The sequence below is a fragment of the Strix uralensis genome, chromosome 10 (genome assembly GCF_047716275.1).
Source record: "Strix uralensis isolate ZFMK-TIS-50842 chromosome 10, bStrUra1, whole genome shotgun sequence".
NCBI classification, from domain to species: domain Eukaryota; kingdom Metazoa; phylum Chordata; class Aves; order Strigiformes; family Strigidae; genus Strix; species Strix uralensis.
The window spans coordinates 1363570-1384088 of NC_133981.1; the positions used below are offsets into that span (position 1 = coordinate 1363570).

The window sequence follows — 20519 nt, forward strand, 5'->3', positions numbered from 1 at the left end:
AATACTTAAAGGAATTTCTAATTCAATGTCACTCTTGAAGAACACTTTTGTTTGTACTAATGAGGTAATGAGGTCAACTTCAAACTAACACAGAAGGGCCAAATTTGTGTGGTGCAAAGTGACTGATGTGAGCACAGTTTGTCGGAGGATGAATTCAGCTCCCTCTGCGTGTCTGATCACATCGTACGTGGCGCAGAGGGGAAATAACAATTATCATTGTTGAGTCAACATTCTAGACTTCGCTTGCTGGATTGCTATTGCCTAAGTTTCTAAAGCCTCCCTTCTGTTCATCAGCCATGGATGTGTTCCTTCAGTGCCTGTGTTCTCTTTGCTCCGTGTCACTGTCTTACTCACTATGAATGGGAGCAACCTTTTCTGATTTCTGATGCATTTCCAGAGGATGTGCAGATTAGCAAACCAGCTTCACGTAAGGGACTCTTGACAGACAGGCGAGCAGCTTTGGTTCTTGCTGTAGGTATTTCCAACAGGCTTTTTTAGTAGGTTAATTTTTTTCAGTCCCTACAGGAATGTTCCAATAGAAGCAAATCTGCCTTTTATACCACAGAACCCAAGGACAAGGGCAAATGACCAAGGGAATAACAATTGTAATTAACGTGTCCCTTTTGATCATTGCCCTGTTAGGATCAGCTTCTGAGCACAAGTGTATGACGTCGTGACATTGGTGTGTGGGAACAAGGTGACTTTAGGAGCTCCCTGTTGTGAATCTCAAAGCAGTAAAATTTCATCCTGGCCCTGAGACAGCAGCACAGGAAGCAGAATCAATGTTGGTTCTCAGTGTGCCCCCTGATGAACTCCTGGAAGCAGTGCTGTCCAATACAGTGAATATCAGAGGTAGAAATAGGAGAAGAGAAGAAAAATGGTCTTGAGATTGTGTTGAAAAGCTCAATTTCTGCTCATGATTCTGCCAGAGGGTGAAGGCTAAGCAAACCTTGCTTCTCCCATGCAAATAGTTCTTTTGCTTTTAATGGGATTACAAGTGTGGTGGCCAGTACTGGCTTTGTACCGTGACCCTGATGGGTCCCCTAGCTGGTGACTCAGCAGTTAGAGCCCTGCCTGTCCCTCCAAGTCTCTTTATCCTGAGCAGACCCTGCACTGGCTCTCCTCTCAGACTCTGATGCATAAGTTTTCTTCAGCTCATCAGACTGGGAGCACTCTAAACTGGTTATTTGTTGACAGTGATGCAATAGTTGAAGCAGATAAACTCATCAACCTTCCCAGGGTTCCAGATGCAAGAGCACTTTACTTCACTAGCACAAGAAATGTGTAGGGTTAGACAAAATAATAAAACCAGCTGCACACAGTTCCTTGCCTTAATTTCTTCAGCACTCTTGAACATCCCCTGGGAACACACAACAGCTCTTCTAGATCACCATGAATACATCTACAACCAGAGTTGGCTGGTATAGTTGTACTGGCTAGAAGAGGGTATTTTTTCTAGATGCCTGTTGCAGAGGAGTTGACCTGTGTTTCCTAGCAAGTTCCCTTCAAGCTGCTCTGGCTTTGTGCTTTTCAGAGCAAGGATAAACATCTGATATCTTTGTTCTTCTGGGGAAATTGCATTGTTCCAAGAGCTGTCCCTGCAGACATATTTGGCTGAGCTGCCTTCCCTAGGTTCAGGCGTGCCACTGTCCTAATGTGCTTCCATTTGAATGGAAGCCATCAGTGTTTTAAACCTCCTATTGTCCCTTATCCAAGAGATGTGACACAACCCTGATAGCAAATGGCTGATTGTCCTAAGTAGCCAAGGAGATAGTGTTGCCTCCTGCCCATGAGATTTCTTAAGATGTGCTTATGCAGATCCCTTACCTCATCACACCCCAGTTATATCCTTAACTATACTACTCTACCAGTACAGACATCCTGACGCTGTATCAGTATGGCTTGGTATTCTATAGGAAGGAAATTAGCAGCACCAGGGTAGGTAAAGTCTTTCGACATCATTAAAACTATATCTCTCCTAGGGTTTTTTTCTTGTAGACCAATAAAATTTCTCTTATGTTAACTGGAATAGAAATACTGATACAATCCCAAATACCAACCTTGGGCTAGTCCCAGCTGTAAACATCTTCTAAAGCAACCAGAGGTGGGGGAGTCACTGGGTGGTGGTGTCAGGAAGGCATCTCAAAGCTGAGCAGCCTCACTGTCCAGACAGCAGTACCGAGGTGTGGCCTTGGGGCCAGGCAGGGAATGGCCAGTGGAAGCCATCCTGGTGGCCAGAGCACTCCAATCAGACTTGCCTGCCTCAAGCACGCTCCCATGGGCTGCCCACATCAGCTGGGGGCAGGAGAGGGGACGGGTCTTGAAGTGTGCTCTACCTGGGGATGTGTTTGTTTCCCCTAGATAGATGCCGTATATTTGCATCCAAAGGAATTCATTATTTTTGCAGTAGCAACTGTGTAGCCATTTTCAATGTCCCAAGACCTTGAGTAACACCAAACTTGATGAGTACTTCCACTGGGATGAAAGAGACTCTCCTTCTGCATGACAGACACTTGCTCTCCAGCCAGGAGCTGTCTTCATTTCTGTTTGGCAGGCGCTCACTTGATGATGGGAGCCTCTGAATCCTCCCATACTAAGTGATGGCAAAGGCAGCTTGCTAGACCTAGAAAATTTAGCGTCAGAAAACAGAATAAAGAAGTCAATGAGGAGCAGAGAACAGGCAAAACACATGGTCAAGACAGTCATTAGGCAGTGACACAGTGATCAGTGATGTACAGAATCAGACCCTTAATTTCTCTGCGCTTTTGTTTCCTCAGTTAAAATTGGGTGTAATCATCCAGGCAAGTGATATAAATTGGGTCTGGAGTCCCTAGATGAAAGTTGCAAGAGAAAGTAAGTTGTTCCTTGAAGTTTTGGTGGGTGAAGAGTGCTTGATGTTTGAAGAGAGTTTTAAAGAAAAAAATCTGCCAAGTGATATATTAGTTGTTCTTTGCTATTTAGCTACAAGTAAATTGTCTCAGCAGCAATCCCTTAAAAGAAAGAAAAGAGAGGGGGGAAAAAAAAAAGGAAACAAAATATTGACAACTGGGCTAAAGCCAGACGTTAAGTGGTACTAGTGTAGTAATCGTTTGCTTCAGTATTATGTATAGATGGGTAAGGAGGAAATGTGCAAACTACTATAGATTTGGTAGGCAAGAAAGATTACTGATCTTTTTCAGCCATCTATCTGACCTATGATAAAAAGGACTTGCTCTGTATGTTTTCTTTCTTCCTTGATCAAGCTTGAAGCTTGCAGAATGAGGGAATAAAACTTAAATCTTTGGCCTTTTTTTAGAACAGAAAGTTGGTTTAATTTGCTGTAGGTGTCAGCAGGTTAGCTAGTTCACCAGCTGGCAAGATGAGCTTATTTTTATAATTTTTCAGCATATTTTTTACTTTCAGTTTTCAAAACTATCTCAGTGAAGTTTCAAATTCAGCTGTCAAATTCCAGAAATCTGCAGTGGCTTAATTTGCTGGGCTAAAGGCATGAGGAGTGATGAGGAAGCAGTAAGTAATTAAATTGTTGCAGAGATAACATCCAGCAGACTTAATGGTTAAGCTTTTTCTTCATTTTTTAAATTTTGTGTGAGAGCTAGTCTACAGTATTTGGAGTATTAAAAACTGTATTCCGAGCAGCATTCATAAACTCAGTTTATTAAAAGGATATTCAAGTGATCAGCATTCAGTCAGCCTCCGGCCCTCCGCAAATGATTTCAGCAAGGAGCACCAAGCATCTCAACCCAGATTGTCCTGAAAATGCACAGATCATCTCTCTGACATTATTAGCTGCCCACCAGTTCATCAGAAAGCTTTTCAAAAATTGACATTTTCTTTCCAGGTTCACTGTGGCCCCGTGCATGTAGCATAGGGCTGGAGCTCAGGGAACCCATGGCCGCATTTGGGCTCTATGGCTGTAGAGTCAGGTTTTGCCTCATGGTGTGTGTCCATGCTTGCCTCTGGCATGCTGTGCTGCCATGGGTAAGGCTTTTTACCTCTTGTGCTTCAGTTTAGGTGGCAGTGAGACGAAGGGTTGAGCCTTGCTTGGGACAGGGTAGTGGATCAGAGGACCTCTCGAGGTCCCATTCATCTCTGCGGTATGTGACTCTACAACAAGCGTAGCTGCACCCTTTGTAAAGCATTTTGGGTTTTGTGAATGAGGAGTGTTGTACAAAAGCCAGCTGTTGTTATTATTTATGCTGTTTATTTACTGGTCACATGGAAGAAAAATCAATCAGCAGTTTCACTTTGTTTGTATTTAATGTCACTTTCAGTGTTTGGGGAATGTTGGTTTGTTAAACACTACTCCTTCCGCTAAAACCCCTAGTTTTACATAGTCAGTGGAAACATTGTCTCATGTTTACACACAGGTGTACATTTCTCTTTTGAAGCATCATTTAAGGATTCTGACCATCAAAGGTTTGCTTCCTGCTGTGCGTGTTTTCCTGTGGCATTAGGAGGGAGGGTCAGATCCCCCAGCGCTGATACACACAGGAGCAAGGCTTTTGACATCTTGCTGAGCCAGAACATTTGCGAGGTGCCCCAGCTTCAGCTCCCCACAGCTCTGCAGGCAGTTACCAAAGCCCTGCTGCCCCGTGCTCAGGCAGCACGCAGGGCTGCTCCAGTGCCCCGAGCCCCGTCCCTGTCTCACAGCTACAGAACCATGTCCCACGGGCACACGCAGTGCTTCAACCCTCATCTGGCAGCTCTGTGTCGCCGGTGCCGGGAGCGCCCCGATGGTGTGCTGAAGCCGTAGAGCTGATGAAGCTCTTCCCGTCCCCGTTGCAGGCTGTGACAGATGCACCCCTCACATGTGATCCAACAAATGGTGCCTTGTAAGTTGGCAGAAGAGAAACTCAGGAGGAAAGACAAAACATCTTCCCTGCTGCTAGCTCAGACATCAGCTCTGACTCTTTCTTTGCCAGCAGTCGAGGAGTTGGACCTGGCCTGGCAGTGGTGGAGTTAATAACTGTGGTATTGAAAGTATTTGCTCTTGATATTGCTGAGGCTTTTTTAAAATGGTCAGAAATATGTGGTACTTCTCAGTTTCTGGTGAAGTGCTCCACATAAAACACAGCGTTCCTGCAGCAGAATAACAGCTTGTGGTTTAAATAAATGTTGTTATTTCTGCTCTGCTGTAGGTGTACATGTATGTTTTGGTTCAGTGACTGCCAGATACTGTAAATGAGTATTGATTTCCTTTTCTATTTTAAGCTTTTCTGCAGAAAAGGCATCCCACATGCCTTTAGCTTTCTTTGCCTGTTCCTAAAGTGATTGCAGCCAAGGATTGATCTAACTAAATAGTCTTTTATTGTTACCACTCATCCTTATTTTAGTAGTTGCACCCCAAGTTGGTCAGGTCAGGTCCCCATTCACCTTTTGGAGTTTAAAGCCATTACAACTAGCCCTTTTTGAGAGCAAATTAACAAGACAGTGGTTTACAACTCATGGCAAGTAGTTCCTCATTTACATTAGCATGGCAGCCCTCACTGCCGTAAGTGAAGCTGCCTTGGTGTTAGAAATGGAAGAACATTTTAGGTAGCGAGCCTGCCATAGCTAAAGTCTTTGGATAGCCAGATTAGCTCAGTATGGCCAAGAAATAACACAGACCTGGATTTGGCAACCATAGGCTGAAGCTTCTATCCATTTGTTAACTTTTAAATCATCTGTAGGTAAATCATTGCACCTCATCCGAGGTTCAACTTTACTTTGTTTCAAAACATGAATAAACATTTCAGCCTTTAAAGCACATATTGCAGCGATCACTGTCTTAGCAGGATTCCTGTGTCTCACATTTAACCGCTTACATTCAACCTGCTCTCCTACCTCAGGTCTACAGCAAACGTGGAATAGTAAATTAATTGGAACATGCTCAAAGCCTTGGCAAACGCTTTGCCTGTGACGTTACTGATTTCCCAGAGGAATAGCTGCTGATATTGATTTTGACAGAGCCTGTAAAGCCTCTTGCTGCAGAGATTCCTCTCATAGCTGGGCAGGGCTGAAGTGCAGCTCTGGGATGTGCTGAGATAGGATTATTCATTGGAAATTAATGTGCTTAATCTCAAAGTATGTTAAAATATATGTAAGTGCTTTATGATTAAGAAATCAATCCTTGAGTTTCTGTCTCTGTTTATGGGATAATTCCACCCTGGCTTTTGGAAAATCACTCAGAAAAAGATTGTCTATTTAGGGTCTCATGTTATCTGTGACATCTGAACTTTTTATGAGTTTGTCAGTTTGTTAAAGATAACCAATTAAGATCTCTGCCAACACAGAGGACCACAGACAAAATTGAATCAGAAAGGTAAAAGTGAGGATGGGTAATTGGCTCAATGCAGGAAGTAATCAGGAGTTCCACATTATGGGTGAAATTGCCTGGTTACAAACTGCACTATCTGCTCTAAGTATTTCAGGGAATTGAAGTTATATGTTTTGCTTTAAACCATTGCCACACAACTGGGAATTGCACAGTCAGTGCTTTATTAAAAAGTAATAATATCATACTATCTTGAGTTCACAGAACAGGTAAAGTGTCATCCGCCTTCTTGCTCCTTACTTATTCACAGCTCACCTCCAAGCTAGCAAAGGTTTGCTCACCTAAGCCCAAAACACCTGATCAAAGGACTTCAGTTGTGCAGCTTTTATTGCAAGGAATGTCTCGGAAATGCTCTGACCCCCCTGTGCCAGATGTGCGCTCTTCAGCTTCTTCCCTGCACAGGTGCTAGGGTGATGGGCTGAATTCTTCAATAACTTTTTCAATATTGCTTGTCATGAGCTGTCTGTACCATCCACTCCTTGAAATAACAGCTTGAGACTGGAGGTGATTAGAGCCACGGCTAGAGTCTAAAACATCAACAATCCCATTTTTAAGAACCACTGATTTTGTGGGGAGACTGACCATGAAGAATCCCTGGTGAGCCCAGGTTCAGACCACTAGTGATATCCAGCTCCTGCGTGAAAAATACCCTGTGAAAAAAGCGAAGTCAGAAGAAGTCTGCAGACTTGTTTTAGAGACCTTTAGGAAACACTGCTTAACATGTAGATGTAGTGTCCTCTGCGCCACTTTATGATTTGTCTCAATCTATAAGCACTTCTTAGCAAACATCTGAAAATAACCAAGCAAGCAAGCATATTACTAAGGACTTAAAAGTCACCAAGTACTGGTGTGGACTTAACAGGAGGGATGGCTTTACTAAGTAATTTCCATCGTTTGAAACCTGCAGAGGCTCAACTAGAACACTTCACCTTGATACAGGGCTATTGCTGTCTAATTCCATCTTCTGTCCTGGGCAGAAAGGTGAGATTAAATGGTCAAAATGGGGCCTGGATGCCATGCAGGGAGCATTCTTGCATGGCTTGAGCCAATCCCTTAATCAAGCACACCTTGTTCCTTTTGAGGAGGCCTGCTTGGTCTTTTCGGGTTGAGTTGGGTTTGTCAGGCTACGAACTTAGAGCAGCAGTGAGTAGTGACTTGTCACTGGAACAGGCACCAGTGTTCTGAATATGCTGAGACTGCAAGTGAACCCGGCAAGAAGGAACTGGTTTTGCACAGCTACTTTGAAACAGAGACATACTTTTATATAAAAACAGGTCTTTCTTCAGTGAACAGGTTTAGTCCTGAACTAGCGAGTAGTGCTGAGTTTAAGTGATAGTGACTGTGCAGAAGAAAGCTTCTGGCCCTTTAATTGCTGCTTTCTCAAGCTTTGAAAGGACCTTCCGTCTAATTACACAAGCCTTTCTTTTTTCAAGGCTTTGGCTCACCAGGCAGTGCCTGCATTTTGATTTCAAGAAGAAACTGCTACAGGACTGGCTAAACGGTAATTTTTGTCCCTTTGGAAATCGTTAGAGGTTCCGTGCAAGTCCGTGAAAGGGAAGGGGAAGGTTTGCAAAAACCGTTCTTGCTCTTACTCCCCATTCATTCGTTCTCCATTGAGAATCGTGGTCCTGTAGCCATCTTCCATCTGCAGTGGTTTTGCTTCCAGGTGAAAATTAATTTTTTAAAAAATTAACAAGGATCTTATTTTTCCCGATTTCCAGGGTGTTCTGTGCCAGAAACTCTTTTGCTTCTTTGAATATTTTTCCTCTACACCTTAAAGCTAATCTAAAAATTTCACCTTAAAGCTAATCTAAAAATTTCGGGTGTGATTTCAGATCAACTTGAATTTTGCAGCTGATGTCTTCTATTTAAATAATGCTTTGCACAGTTTTCTTAGAAAGACACTGACTATTTTGTGTATTCATCCTTGTGGCTCCCCTTGTGAGATGACCTCCATTTTATCTCTCTTGTAGCCCTTGTACCGAGTAAAGGCTGAAGCAGAGAAAAGTGCAGAACTGGGATGTTCAATTCCAATTCCTCTCAGCCAGGTCAGGGGGCAGTTCTGCCTGGACTACCCCCAAGTCATCTCTTCCTCAGCCCTGTGTGTGTGGCAGTGCCCACAGCTTGCCTCTTTGGAAACAGTCATAATTCTTCTTTCCAGGATATTCCTGGGCTCCGTGGAAAGGCAGCAGCAAGAGGAAAGTGCAGCTCCCAGCCCTGAGCTGCCCATATCCCCAGAGCACTTGTCTGCCCTGCAGAGTCAGAGCAGCAGGTCTGGCAGTCAGTTCTGCCGAGGAAAATCCCATCTCTGATATCAAAGTGGAGGAGTGTCTCCCTGAGGCAGTCCCTGTAACCCTAGAATCCCTCCTCCTCGGTAAAGGGGTGGGAAGATCCGGCCCATGAATTTTAAGCTACACACCACATATTTCACCTCTGATCTCAGCCTTGTTTCCCCTAAAATATTTCTTCAAAGCTTCCTTGAAACAAAATACAGCTGGTCTCAACTGTTAACTTAACAGAGATTTGTCCAGAGCTATGCACTTTCAAGGTTCCAATAACTCCCTCCCTCCCACTCCCACCTGAAGGTTCCTTCATCTCTTTTCCCTGTGTTAGACCACTCGTGAGTTATTCTCGGTGAGGGCTTGCTTTTCGAAGAGCTACAATAAATCAGTGTAAGCTGTTTCTCCACATTGTTTTGTGCTGGTAGCTAGATCCTGTTGAACCTTTTTTTTTGAAATGTATCTGTACTACCCAGTTCTGTCTCTGCCCCATTGATTTATGGTGTCTACACTTCCTGGTGTTGTTGAATAATTTACCCATGTTACCCCTCATGGAGGTCATGGCAGTTCTCAAATGCCCTCCTAACTCTGTGCTGATGAAGGACTGTGATTTTGAGATGAATGATGAGACCAGGGTTACAGACACATTGCAGGAGAGGTGCTCATGGAAGCGAGCACAGGTTTTAAGACTGTGTCCTAAGTGTCTATGATGTTAGACAGGAGGATGCTGCTTAATCCAAGAGCAACCCCTTTGGACAGGCTTGCATGAGAACTTCCAAGCCTGAGTAAATTGGGAAAGACAGTAAGAAGCAGAGTTTGCTGGAGAGGTTTATTTGTTTAATTGCCAGTTTAGGATCTGGGCAGGAATGAAGCTACTGATTCTACTAGACTAGACCAAACCCCATCAAACACAAAAGTGCAGAATCCAAAATCCCTACAAGCTCTATAAAATCAAGCAGAAATTTTGTCGTGTGAGCATAGTGCACAGTCCTTCGACATATTCTGTGGTGCTTAAAGGTTTTTCACAGGTTAAACTACTGCATTATTGGTCTACTTACCTCAGTCTATCTGGAAGAGGTGAATTCCTCCAGATGTGGAGCTCTGTGAGAGATCCATGCTGATGCTATATGGTCTGTGATACTGAGAGAAGGTCAAGAGAGCCTCGACTCCAGGCTATTGCCATTCTGACTTGCTTTTTCTCCTGAGTTGAGAAAAATAGCTATAGAACTGCTAGTTTGACATAACATTGTTCAACTTCAGTGACAGCTGAAAAAAAGAGGTGGCTACCCAGATTATGGGCTTACATGGCAAAGCTAAGGGCCGATAGAGAAGCTAAGAATGCTTTTCTAAAAAAAACTGAGCAAGAAAGAAAGCAAAGCTCTTGGCTGTAATACCTCCTTGAAGCGTGGTTTGGAATTCAGAGCAAAGTCATTGCCTCTTGCACCTTCAGAGGGACATAAGTCTGCATGTTTCCTAGAGACGGAAGGGCGGCATGAAGGGACACACCTGACTCCACCATAAATATTCCTGTCTAACCGGAGTCACCAGGCTGAACTCTTGGCCAACTGCTTAGGTCACAGCCATGCACAGCATGACAGAAATTGCCATAACTATTTGTAATCCCTGCCCATGGCCCGAGTTTTGTCAGGATTGCTTCAGGACACAAATCACCTCAGGAAAAAAAAAAGTGCAAAAGCTGTCTCAAAAAGCAGATACAGAGAGATACCTCTTCCAAACTTCAGATCTTACACCCAAAGCAAGAGCCCTCCAGAGAAAAGGTCACCAATAGTGAACAAAACTATTCATTCTTCATTACGTGTTCTTGGAAATGATTAGCTGGGAAATTTAAAAAAAAAAAAAATAGTCTTTAACCAAATACCAAGGGTAGAAAATTGAAATGACAGTTAAAGCTCAACAAAGTTACAAGTTGCTTAATGCATAATCTTATTATGTGAAAGATAACTAATCTTCATAATCAGCGAGGACCACTAACCCAGCTAATGCAACAATGCATACCTTTAATCGATTTTCCATTATAATATACTTTGGTAGCAAAATATACATACATGACATTACATTTTTAACAAGTAAAAAGGTCTGTGAGCAACTATCCAGTTGCTTGTCAAAAAATGCCACCAGTGAAATGTTTTTGATAAATAAAGGTTAATTGTTTACTGTGGTTCTAAGACTGATGTCAGCTGCAAAGGAACTGATAAATCAGCTCAAACAACACAACAAAATGTAATACTTAATTTCAGTGAGCCAGTCATTTTTCTGGCAGCCTAGCTAACTCAGAGCTTTCCTATCAGTTAATTTTTAAAAATTACCTTAGGAATTTAGTGTCAAGTATTCAAAACTGCTCAAGTCAGATGTTCTTTGTTAGAGCTGATCTGCTTCTGGTAACAACATTCATAATACCAAATGAAAAGCATAGTTGCCTTACATGGACTAACATGGTATTACCTTAAGTTGCAAGGGCTGGATTCAGGAAATAATTTCTGTGTGTGATTAAATCAGTCCATACTCAGGACAGAATTTATAAAGCATTTTTTAATTTTCATCTTATACTTTGTAAGTCCTGTTGACTTTCATGAGTTGAAGAAAGTTTCCTGAGGTTAAGCAAGTACTTAAATATTGTTCTGAAAAGGAATACTTTTGAACGGGGTGAAGGAGATTGCATTTTTCATATATGCAGTCATAGGAAGCTTGTCTTCAGTTCTTTGGTCTAGTCCCAGTGTTTTGGGTTATTTTCTGGCAATAAAAGAGCATGAATGGGGTCCCACAGAAGTTTCTCCATCCCCAGAGGACTCAAGATGTTAAAAATCATACCATCCCACTCACAACTTTCCTTGTTTAATTCAGTTTCAACATGATTTTTGTTGGGGGTCTTAGGCCTAGCGGGACCCACGTCCTGAGTTGTGTTTCTGGCCTGCCAGATTTCATAGCACAGCAGCTTTCTGAGTGGTATTTCCAGGTATGTTTCTTCTCACGACAGAGCCCTGGTTTAAGGCAGCTCTTGCTCATTTGCGTAAGCCCGGTGCTGCAATTTATTTTCCCCACAATTATTTTCTGCAACTGATTGTGGAGTTGCATCTCTAAACAATTGTCCTGGCACAGCAGAGAGGGCAGAGGTGGCAACGTGTGCCCAGTGATGACGAAAGTGAGAACCTCTAAAACTGGTTCTGCTCTTGCACCTGAAGCTGAATTCCTGTGCTGCAAAGCTGCTCCCACACAAGAAGTGAAATACTAGAGCTACAGTGAGAAATATGGAAGTGTTGCAAACAGCTAAAGCTTAGATCAGCTGGGACCTCTCTGAGAGGCAGGACAGAAAGACGATGTGTTTATATGGGTTTGGGCACGCTGACTTTGCGTTGCAGCCTGGCCTCCTCCACTCCCAGCCTCCCTGGTTCAGGAGAAGGTGTTTACACGTGCCTTGTACCAGCTGCACGTGTGGCATCGCTGTGTATTGCCTCCTTGGCAAGCTGCAGTGCCACACAGCAGGGACTGGCGCCAGCCGTGGGTGACCAGCACAGTGGAGATGTGGGAGCAGGGGCCATCACCTCCTAATGGGAGATGAGTAAGTACAGCCAGTAGTTGATTTGAACAGTAAAGAGAAATATTGTCCTGCCTTCTTGTTGTAATAAGTAACTGCATCTGTTTGCCCAGCTGTGGAGTACCAGGAGGCAGAAACCTGCAGTGGGGAGGGTGGAGGAGGTGGTGAAGGCTATGGGAAGGGTGGGCATCTGTGAAAACTAGCTGTTGCTTTTGCAAACAGCACTCAATACTGGTTTCCTTTAATAGCCATAATTGTTGTTGCACTAGTTAGGTGAGAGCAAGCATGTGGATGCTTACTCATGCTCAGCTCACACCTTGGTTTTGTGTGGAGACACACCTACTGAGTGTGAGGAAATGGTGCTGTGGTGTGATTAGGTGCTCTCTTGAGCAGATGCCAAAGCAATGCTGTTTTGAGATGTTCAGCAATTACAGTTCCATCAGCAAAACCCAGCTGAAGCATCCAAAGAAACATCAGGTTTCCCTGCCTGCAGTTAGAGTCCGGAGTTAGCAGGGGTTCAGGCCCAGGTCAGTCTCCACCAGGAAGCTTTGCAGGCTGTGCACAGTGTTTTCCACCTGAGACGTGAGTTTCCAGGACTTCACCAGTGCAATTGCAAGAGCTGGAGGTGAAGAAATTTCTCCCCAGGATCAATCTGATAGATGGCCAGTACACAAACCTTGTTTAAACAAAATTTCCATTGAGGTCACGCACAGAGGCACCACAGTCCTGCAAAATCTTAAAGCCTGCAGGGTTTCAGTATTAATTTTAAACGACTCTGTTGAAAGCAGTCTCTGATATTCTGTTATTCCAACCACTGTGGTAGAAGGAGCAGGCTGCGATTCGAGAGCAGGGCTTTCTCCAAAAATGTTTACATACAATGAAGAACTTCTGTCAGCCAATCTAATCACTTGTATTGTCGTGCCAGCTTGCTAGTGAAAATATGTTGAACCATGTATTTATTATACTGCTTTCAGGTATTATTTGCCAAATCCAAACTTGTTTTCTAATGGAAAATGGGAGATTAGGTGAAAGAGACAAATCCTTCAATCCTTGCTCAGATGATACTCACACTAACTTCAACTTTTCAAGCTGTTGTGTTTAATGTATGGCCCCTGTGCTTAGACCTGAAGGCTGGAGCTAAAGAGCTGTGTAGATGTGTCCTAGTTTTCAGTCAGTAAAGTCACTCTCACTTGTTTTTTGAGCTGCTTCTGTTTTGACATAACAATTGGGAAATTTTACTCCTTGTTTATGACTATTGATAGGACAAAACTTTCAAAAGCGTCTAAGGCTTCTCAACAGCTACTGCCATTAGGGCTCTTAAAGGCACAAACAGTCTCGGGAATTTTATTCAGTATTTTGCAGACAAATAACAACCCAGGTCTCTTCCCTGTGTTTCCTAAGGCTCAGTTCTGCAACGCCTGGCAGTTGTGCTAGATGAGAGCAGAGGTTGCAGGAACACCTTGCTTTTCTGAAGCATTGAGGTTTTTTCTTTTCTCACTGGTTTCACAGAAGATGAGGGGTCTGAGCATCTAGTAGGATGCTGTCAGGCAAAGTCATGGTGCTGCATCACTGTGAATGAAAGCAAAATTAAGGCTTTGCTGTCAGGGGGGATGAAATAACCGCAAGAACTTCCTGGCAGAGATCTCTTTGCCAGCTTCCCATTAGGTTTCATTCACTTGATGCCTTTCAGTGCATACATTCAAATAATATTCTCTGAGAAATGAAGGGCTGTATTCAGTCAGCCAAGTTGCACCTCAATCCCTGTGCCTAGTCAGCAGAAAAAAATATAGGTCTTCTAAAGAGTAACCAAGGGCTTAAGTAAGGCACTGAGCAGGGAAGCTGTCAAGAGCCAGGTAATAGGAGGTGTATGGCAGAGAGATGTAGCCTGGCTGAATCTGTTGGGTATCAAGGTGATGGGTACACAGGCATTTTCTCTCACATTTCCTTAGTTTCTGCATCCTGTGCATGCAGGGGACTGCACAAGACAGACTTGGGGACTGTGATGTCCCTTTAGGTGAAACAGGACCAGGGCTGAGATACCAGACCATTATGTGTAGGTGGAGGCAGAAGCACTTGGATGGTGCCTCCAATTTTCAGGGACACGTATAGAACAATGACTCGCTCTTCCAGCACTGGCCGCAGTGTCTCTGCTGGGCTGCCTGCACCTGGGCGAGGCGGGACAGGGAAAGCCATGATGCCTCTGCCGCAGAAGGGTAATATTCTCCACTGTGGAATGAGCAGTGTCTCAATTTCTTCAGTATTTGGAGATATAATAATAGATCCTGCAGTCTGAAAATCAGACTGTCTGGCAGATGCATTGATAACTTGACAAATCTATTGACTGGGGAAGATGACAAAGGAAGAAATGACTGCTCCACAATGATCGTTTTGAAACCTTCAGTGATACCAAAGAACACTTGTAATGCACAGCAAGTTAAATATCCTACGTGACCTAACCTCACCCTTGCTAAATTAGTATTAGACAGATACCAGAGCATCTTTGCATTGCTGCTTTTGTGTTTGCAGTATGCTCTGTAGAATCCTCCTGGTTTTGATGGATGCTCTTTAAAGTTGTCTAGCATGAGCAAATACTTTGAAGCAGGTGCTAATCAAAGAGCTAGAACAGGAGTTTCTACATCATCCAACATCTTTTTTAAGTTTAAATGTATTAAGATCAAAGCAGTTTATTGCAGTGAATACAGTCTAAAAAGGTATTCAAAACCTCAGTCAAAATAAAGTTGAGGAATTCACTAGCTGTAAACTGCTGTCATTATTTTATGTTGCCAGTTCATTTAATATTTCACTGCTAATGTACTGAAAATGTCTAACTTGTAGCCTTCAAACTGTTTTGTGGTTGCTGATGTTGCAATGACAGATGGTACTTTTAAATTAACAAGTTATGTTTATGTTGCTAAAACTGGATTTTAAATACTCACTTGTCAAATTTAGCAAAACTTCTGTAATTGCATTGCTACTTTTGCTATAGTTTTAGTCTAATTCCATACAAATTTTGCCCAGTAAAACCACTGGGAAGGTTCATTCAACTTCAGTCACTCTCACTTCATGCCATTCCAGTAAAAGTAAAGTATCATTAGTAAAACTGGAGTCTTCAAAGGTAAGTATTTGTGTGTTTTTCAAACCAGAAATGTTTGTTAGACTGGTTTTTTTATGGTCCCTATCTGTAGTTGTGTGGTGGCTATGTAAGAGTCACTTTAGTCACCACAGTGAAGCAGCTGTTTTGGGGAAGAAGCTGGAATGGTAAAATTACCAGATATGGGGTCAAAAGATAAAATTCCAAACTCCAACCAAAGTTCTGGACTCTGCTTGAGACCTATCCTTTAGCTGGAATTTCATCTTTAACACTGCTCCGTAACATCAGACAACGTTTCAAGTTATAAAGTTAAGGACGATATTTGTATCTGAAACCATGGAGAGACACCAATCCCAAAAGAAATCCATGGCAACGCTTAGACTGTAGGAGCAGTGTAGGTGCCTCAAGCCCAACAGTTATCCAGCTCCAGGATTGATGCTGATGCCCAGCTGCATGTTCGACTTGCAGCAGACCATGAGGCACAGAAGGAGCAGTGTCTGTCCCCCCAGCAGCTGACTGCTGTCTGCTCTGTCCTGCTGCCACCGGTGAGGAGCAGGTCGATGGGAGGTCAGGATGGCAGTCCTTTCCCCTCTGTTCAAACCCCCCTCAGCCATTATATACTTGCCAAGTATTTGCTGATGTCTGAAATGCTGTTGCTAAATTCAATATGCTGGTTTTACTTGCAGCTCTGAAGCCTTTGTGGGTTGATTGCCAAGTTAATGATTTATACCTTCATGCTCCATTTAGGGCCCTCGTGTTTATCGCTCATGGTGCTGGGGAACACTGCGGCCGCTATGACGACTTGGCCCAGAGGCTGACAGGACTTAACTTGCTTGTTTTTGCCCATGACCATGGTGAGTAACCTAAAACAGTACTTGATTTATAGCAGCTCAGGACTTTACTGAAGTAAATGCCATTAAAGCTACTCAGCAGTGAGAGAAGAGTCAATAAAATATTTACACCTCAGCATAAATGAGAAAGGGATCATCTGTTGCTTTGTAAAGATCTGCATATTGAATCTATAAAAAGCTATCCCTGTTTACCTTGAGTTTTCCTCAGCCTTGCTCTTGACATTACTGCTGGTGCTATTTTAACCTCTCTGTAAGGGATTATTTCTCTGTCACCTATCTCTTGCGGGGTGAAGAGGTATTGTGCACTGTGGAAGTGGAACTAGGAGCCATTTCTGCTGGATTCATGGTCGATGTCCTAAATGATCCCAGAGGGGAGGCTGAAATGACAGTGTAGCTTCTCTGGTCTGATACAACTAGACAGCTGCACCCCTGGGACATGGAGAGGCCTGGAGACATCGCAGACCTTTCTTTGGACACATCTCCACAGACCAGCAGAGACACCAGAGCTGACTCCACACACCTCATCTTTGACAAGAAAGCAGCCTGAGGGCGTGTAAGGCTGTGATAGCACAGCAACACCCCTTCAGCCCTCAGCCTGTAGGTCTGGGCGATGCTGTGCCATGTACACTTACTGTCCAGCCTCTCTGGCTTGAAGATCTCTGCTCTGTGCTCCATTCTGGACACATACCTGTTGAGTAGTACCAGATCTACAGTGCATGAACTGGGACACCCTAGTAACATATTTGAACCATCTGTCCTGATTCTTCAGTAGCCTCCTGTCACACCTGACTCTTGCAACTTCATGACTTCCTTCTGCCTGGAAGTCTTTGGTTTGTTTTTTGCAGATCGCTGCCTCCCTGCAAGAGTCACTCTAGATATTAGCAAAATTAATCAATGGGATTAGTGATGGCAGTGGACAAAAGGCAGGGCCAAATGCTGAGCTGACAGGTTGAAATGTGATGAATCTCAGTTAGTGTAAATCTGATCTCCTTCTGTCAGATTGTCCACTGACATTGGAAAGTATACTGCAATTTACTTGGCTGAAGCTAAGACTCAAACTGCTCCTAGACCTCCTCAAAGACAGGACTGCTTAATTTGAGTTTGAAGATCCTGAATGCACGTGCAGCATTGCACCATTTAGTTTGTGAGAGGAAAGGCAAAACCTTACTGAATCCAGGTATCCAAGGCTCCCCCTTGCACTTGCTCTTATGACTCCCTTCCAGTCACAGCACTCTACTTGGTGTGCAAAAATGAACCCTTTGTTTTCCTTAAAAAAGAGAATACCTAGTCCTCAGGAAAGCTTGCAAGGAAAATAAATAAAACTGATGTGATTTTTCTGGGCAACTGATCACATGCCATATTCAGGGCTGGCTTTACAAAGACTGTTGACCCATGCAGAAGTGTCATTGCTGACCACATGAGTCTCTTTCTCCATATACAGGCACAGTATTTCTAAGTGCTCATTCATTCATTTCGATATACTTCCTTCTGTGTTCAATGTGGGCTAGCAGGAGTCTGCAGTAACCCCAGTAGAAACTGTCTCCATTCCTCTCTGTTTATCTGCATGGCATAAAGTTCATGAGAAAGGTGATGGAACAGGCTGCACGCTGTTCACCCTAGAGCTGCCGTTAGTGACCACAGGCAATAGCAAGTTACTGAACTCCAGGACACACAAACAATTTGTTCAGAGCTGCCATGGGCCTACAAGAGACTGCAGTGGCTCACTGTGTATGCTTAATGTCATGCCTTAGTTCCTCATTCCCTTACAACTTGATAAAGATTTTAAGAAGTAAAAATAACAATATTTGAAGCAACAAACCTAGAAGAAATGATAAAACATTGTATTTATCGCATGGATTTGATACAGAGAATGCCTCTTCTGTTGATGGAGAAGGGCCTTTGGGGTGAAGGTTCCTGTCAGGCATGTTTTGTGCTTTATAATGAGACAGTTATTTGCTCTCTTTCTCCTTGAATATCTTTTTGACTAGAGAAGCATAAATATGTTGTGTGGTTTTTTTTCTATAGACTGATGTTGCTGGATGAATTAGTTCAATTAGTACAAATACGGTTGCTCAGGCCAGTTAACAACTTCATTCTCCCTGTCAAACCTACAGTTTTCTTTGTAAATTCAGTTTGGTTTTCTTCATCAGCAGTGGGGAGAGGGTAAAGAGGAACTTGAAAGCAGAACAATGGAAACACAGTTGTGTTACACAAAGAACTAATTTGACTGAGCCTGGATTCACTGTAAGTTAGAAAGACAACATATTTTAGGCTCTGTAAAATAATCTTTGCACCTAAAGAGGTAAGCGGTGAGGATAAACTTTATTTGATGGAATACAGGTTACAGCCTGAGCTGGATGTCAGCGAGAGCTGAAGGACATAAACACCTCCATTGCCAAATGTGCTCTGATCAGACTGGGAAATTTATAGCTTTCCGCCACCACTTTATCTATTCCAAATCACTTCAACAGTGTGTTTCCCCTTTGCATCCCATCCTTTGGATATCTTTGGGTAATATTAATTATTCAACTGTGTTAGCAAAATAATTGCTTTCTGTTCCCCATCTCTTACAGTGGCTCTCAGTTGTACGGGCTTGGCATAGATTTCCCAACCTGGACAATTGTTCTGGTTCTGATATTCTCATGGACAAAATTCCCAATATAGGCCCATTATCCATGAGGTTATTAATGCAGTTCCACAGCATGGCTAGCATGATTTCCCAAATGAGTTGGGAAGTTACTAGGGCTGTAGGATGCGTGACTTGACTGATTTATATATGGACTATACTTCAGTCAAAAGAAGGAAAAATAATTTCCATTTATATTGCTGAGTCTGTAGGAGCTTAGGCACTGGCTCTAAATCTTGCCAAAGGCTGCTCTGCACCACTGTTTCCTGTTATGCAAGGCTTCAGCAAAAAGGTTGGCACTTCACAGGGTCACAGCATCGAACCAAATTTGTGTCTTAGTATTGTTGTGTATAAGGTATCACTGGCTCAGTCCTCTTAGTACCTCAGGATTTGTACCTTTACTCTTCAACAAATTTCATAGTAATCCCAAGACCCCTGGATCTCATAGATATGTATTAGAAATTTTCCATGGTGGTGGTGAAAATTTAATTCCAGAAGACGTCTTAACCCTGCCTTACATCTAATGTTATTAAATTGCTTTGTTTTATATCAATCCCATGAAAGATGAAAATGGTATTTCTTTGAAATACAGAATTTTTTCCTGTGGTCTCCTATATGGTGTTTCTAATAGGCAGGTAACTGTTTCCCATGATTTCTGGGTTTACTTGGCACACAGCTTCATGAAGGCAGAGTTAAGGCTGCTGGGATGACCTTGCTATGCATTTCTGCAAGCTTTCAGTATTTTGAAATAGTATCTCACTTTTTTGATTTCTTTTATTTTGTTATATTATTTTATTATGGCAACATTCTGATGACAGAAAAAAAGAGACAGACAAACATATTAGGTTATTGGCAACCAATTTAGGAAAGCCCTCTTAGAAGGAATACCTCCATCGAACTGGAGTGATATTGTAATTTGTCAGTCAGTCGCAGGCAGATTGCAGCTCCTTTAGTTATAATGCAGTATTTTTAGGGATCTGTAAAGCTGAGAGCCAAGGAAAATGAGAATAAAGGATAGAGAATGTGGCTTTGTTTTCTCATACCAAGCATTTTCAGTTGGTAAAGCACATGATGTTCCAGCTATCCTCATCTCTCTTCCTAGAACATCTCATTTGCTGAGATCTTATCCTCTATGGTTGCATTACATGGCCAGAGCCCAGAGCAACCGCAATTTCACCTTCAAAAGTACATGTCAACTAATAGCAGTTACAAAAGCATTTCCAAGATGCAAGGGCCACAAAAATGTATTTACTTGTCTCTTACACTTCCTGACAGTAGCGGCACTGGCCCTCTTTTCCACTTGGACTTGCTGGTGCTTCTTATGGGTGACACGGCTGTCTTAGGTGAAGATGAGGAAGGTGAAGTACTTAGCCCTAACCTGGCAGCAGGTTTCCTTGAGGACAGCCCCTCCCCTCCAACCTCCCTCCTTCTCCAGGTAGAATAAACTCTCTACCTGTCTGGGCACATGGAGACCTTCGACTCTTTGACCCTCTTTGAAGCTGTTGAATTTCCCACTCTCGAGTTATGTGTAACGTCAGATCAAAGCAGAGGGAAAGGTTGCAGCTCTAACAGCTTATTCATATTCCTTAGATGTTTCTAACTGAAGTTCAGCTTTCTTTTTCAGCCCTGCTGCTACTTTGTGTGTGGTGAGCATTTTTGATGGGTTAGCAGGTCCCTCTCAGACACCTACTGCTGCTTGTGCTCCCCATTAATTTTCTCACTGTTTTCTCTATTTAACAAAGCACTTACTTATTTCTGAAAAGTAGAAAATAGCTGGAGCAGAGATTTTTAAATGCATCAAATATT

General features: G+C 42.9%; 1 protein-coding gene across 6 annotated transcripts in view; it reads left to right on the plus strand.

Annotated features, from left to right (window-relative positions):
• Positions 1-20519, plus strand: part of MGLL (monoglyceride lipase) — a 115301-nt gene that overhangs the window by 54202 nt on the left and 40580 nt on the right. For all 6 annotated transcript variants that reach the window (XM_074878799.1, XM_074878793.1, XM_074878794.1 and 3 more), the window contains one exon: positions 15984-16090. In XM_074878799.1, coding sequence (XP_074734900.1) covers positions 15984-16090 — 107 coding nt within the window. The remainder of the gene's footprint in view (positions 1-15983; positions 16091-20519) is intronic.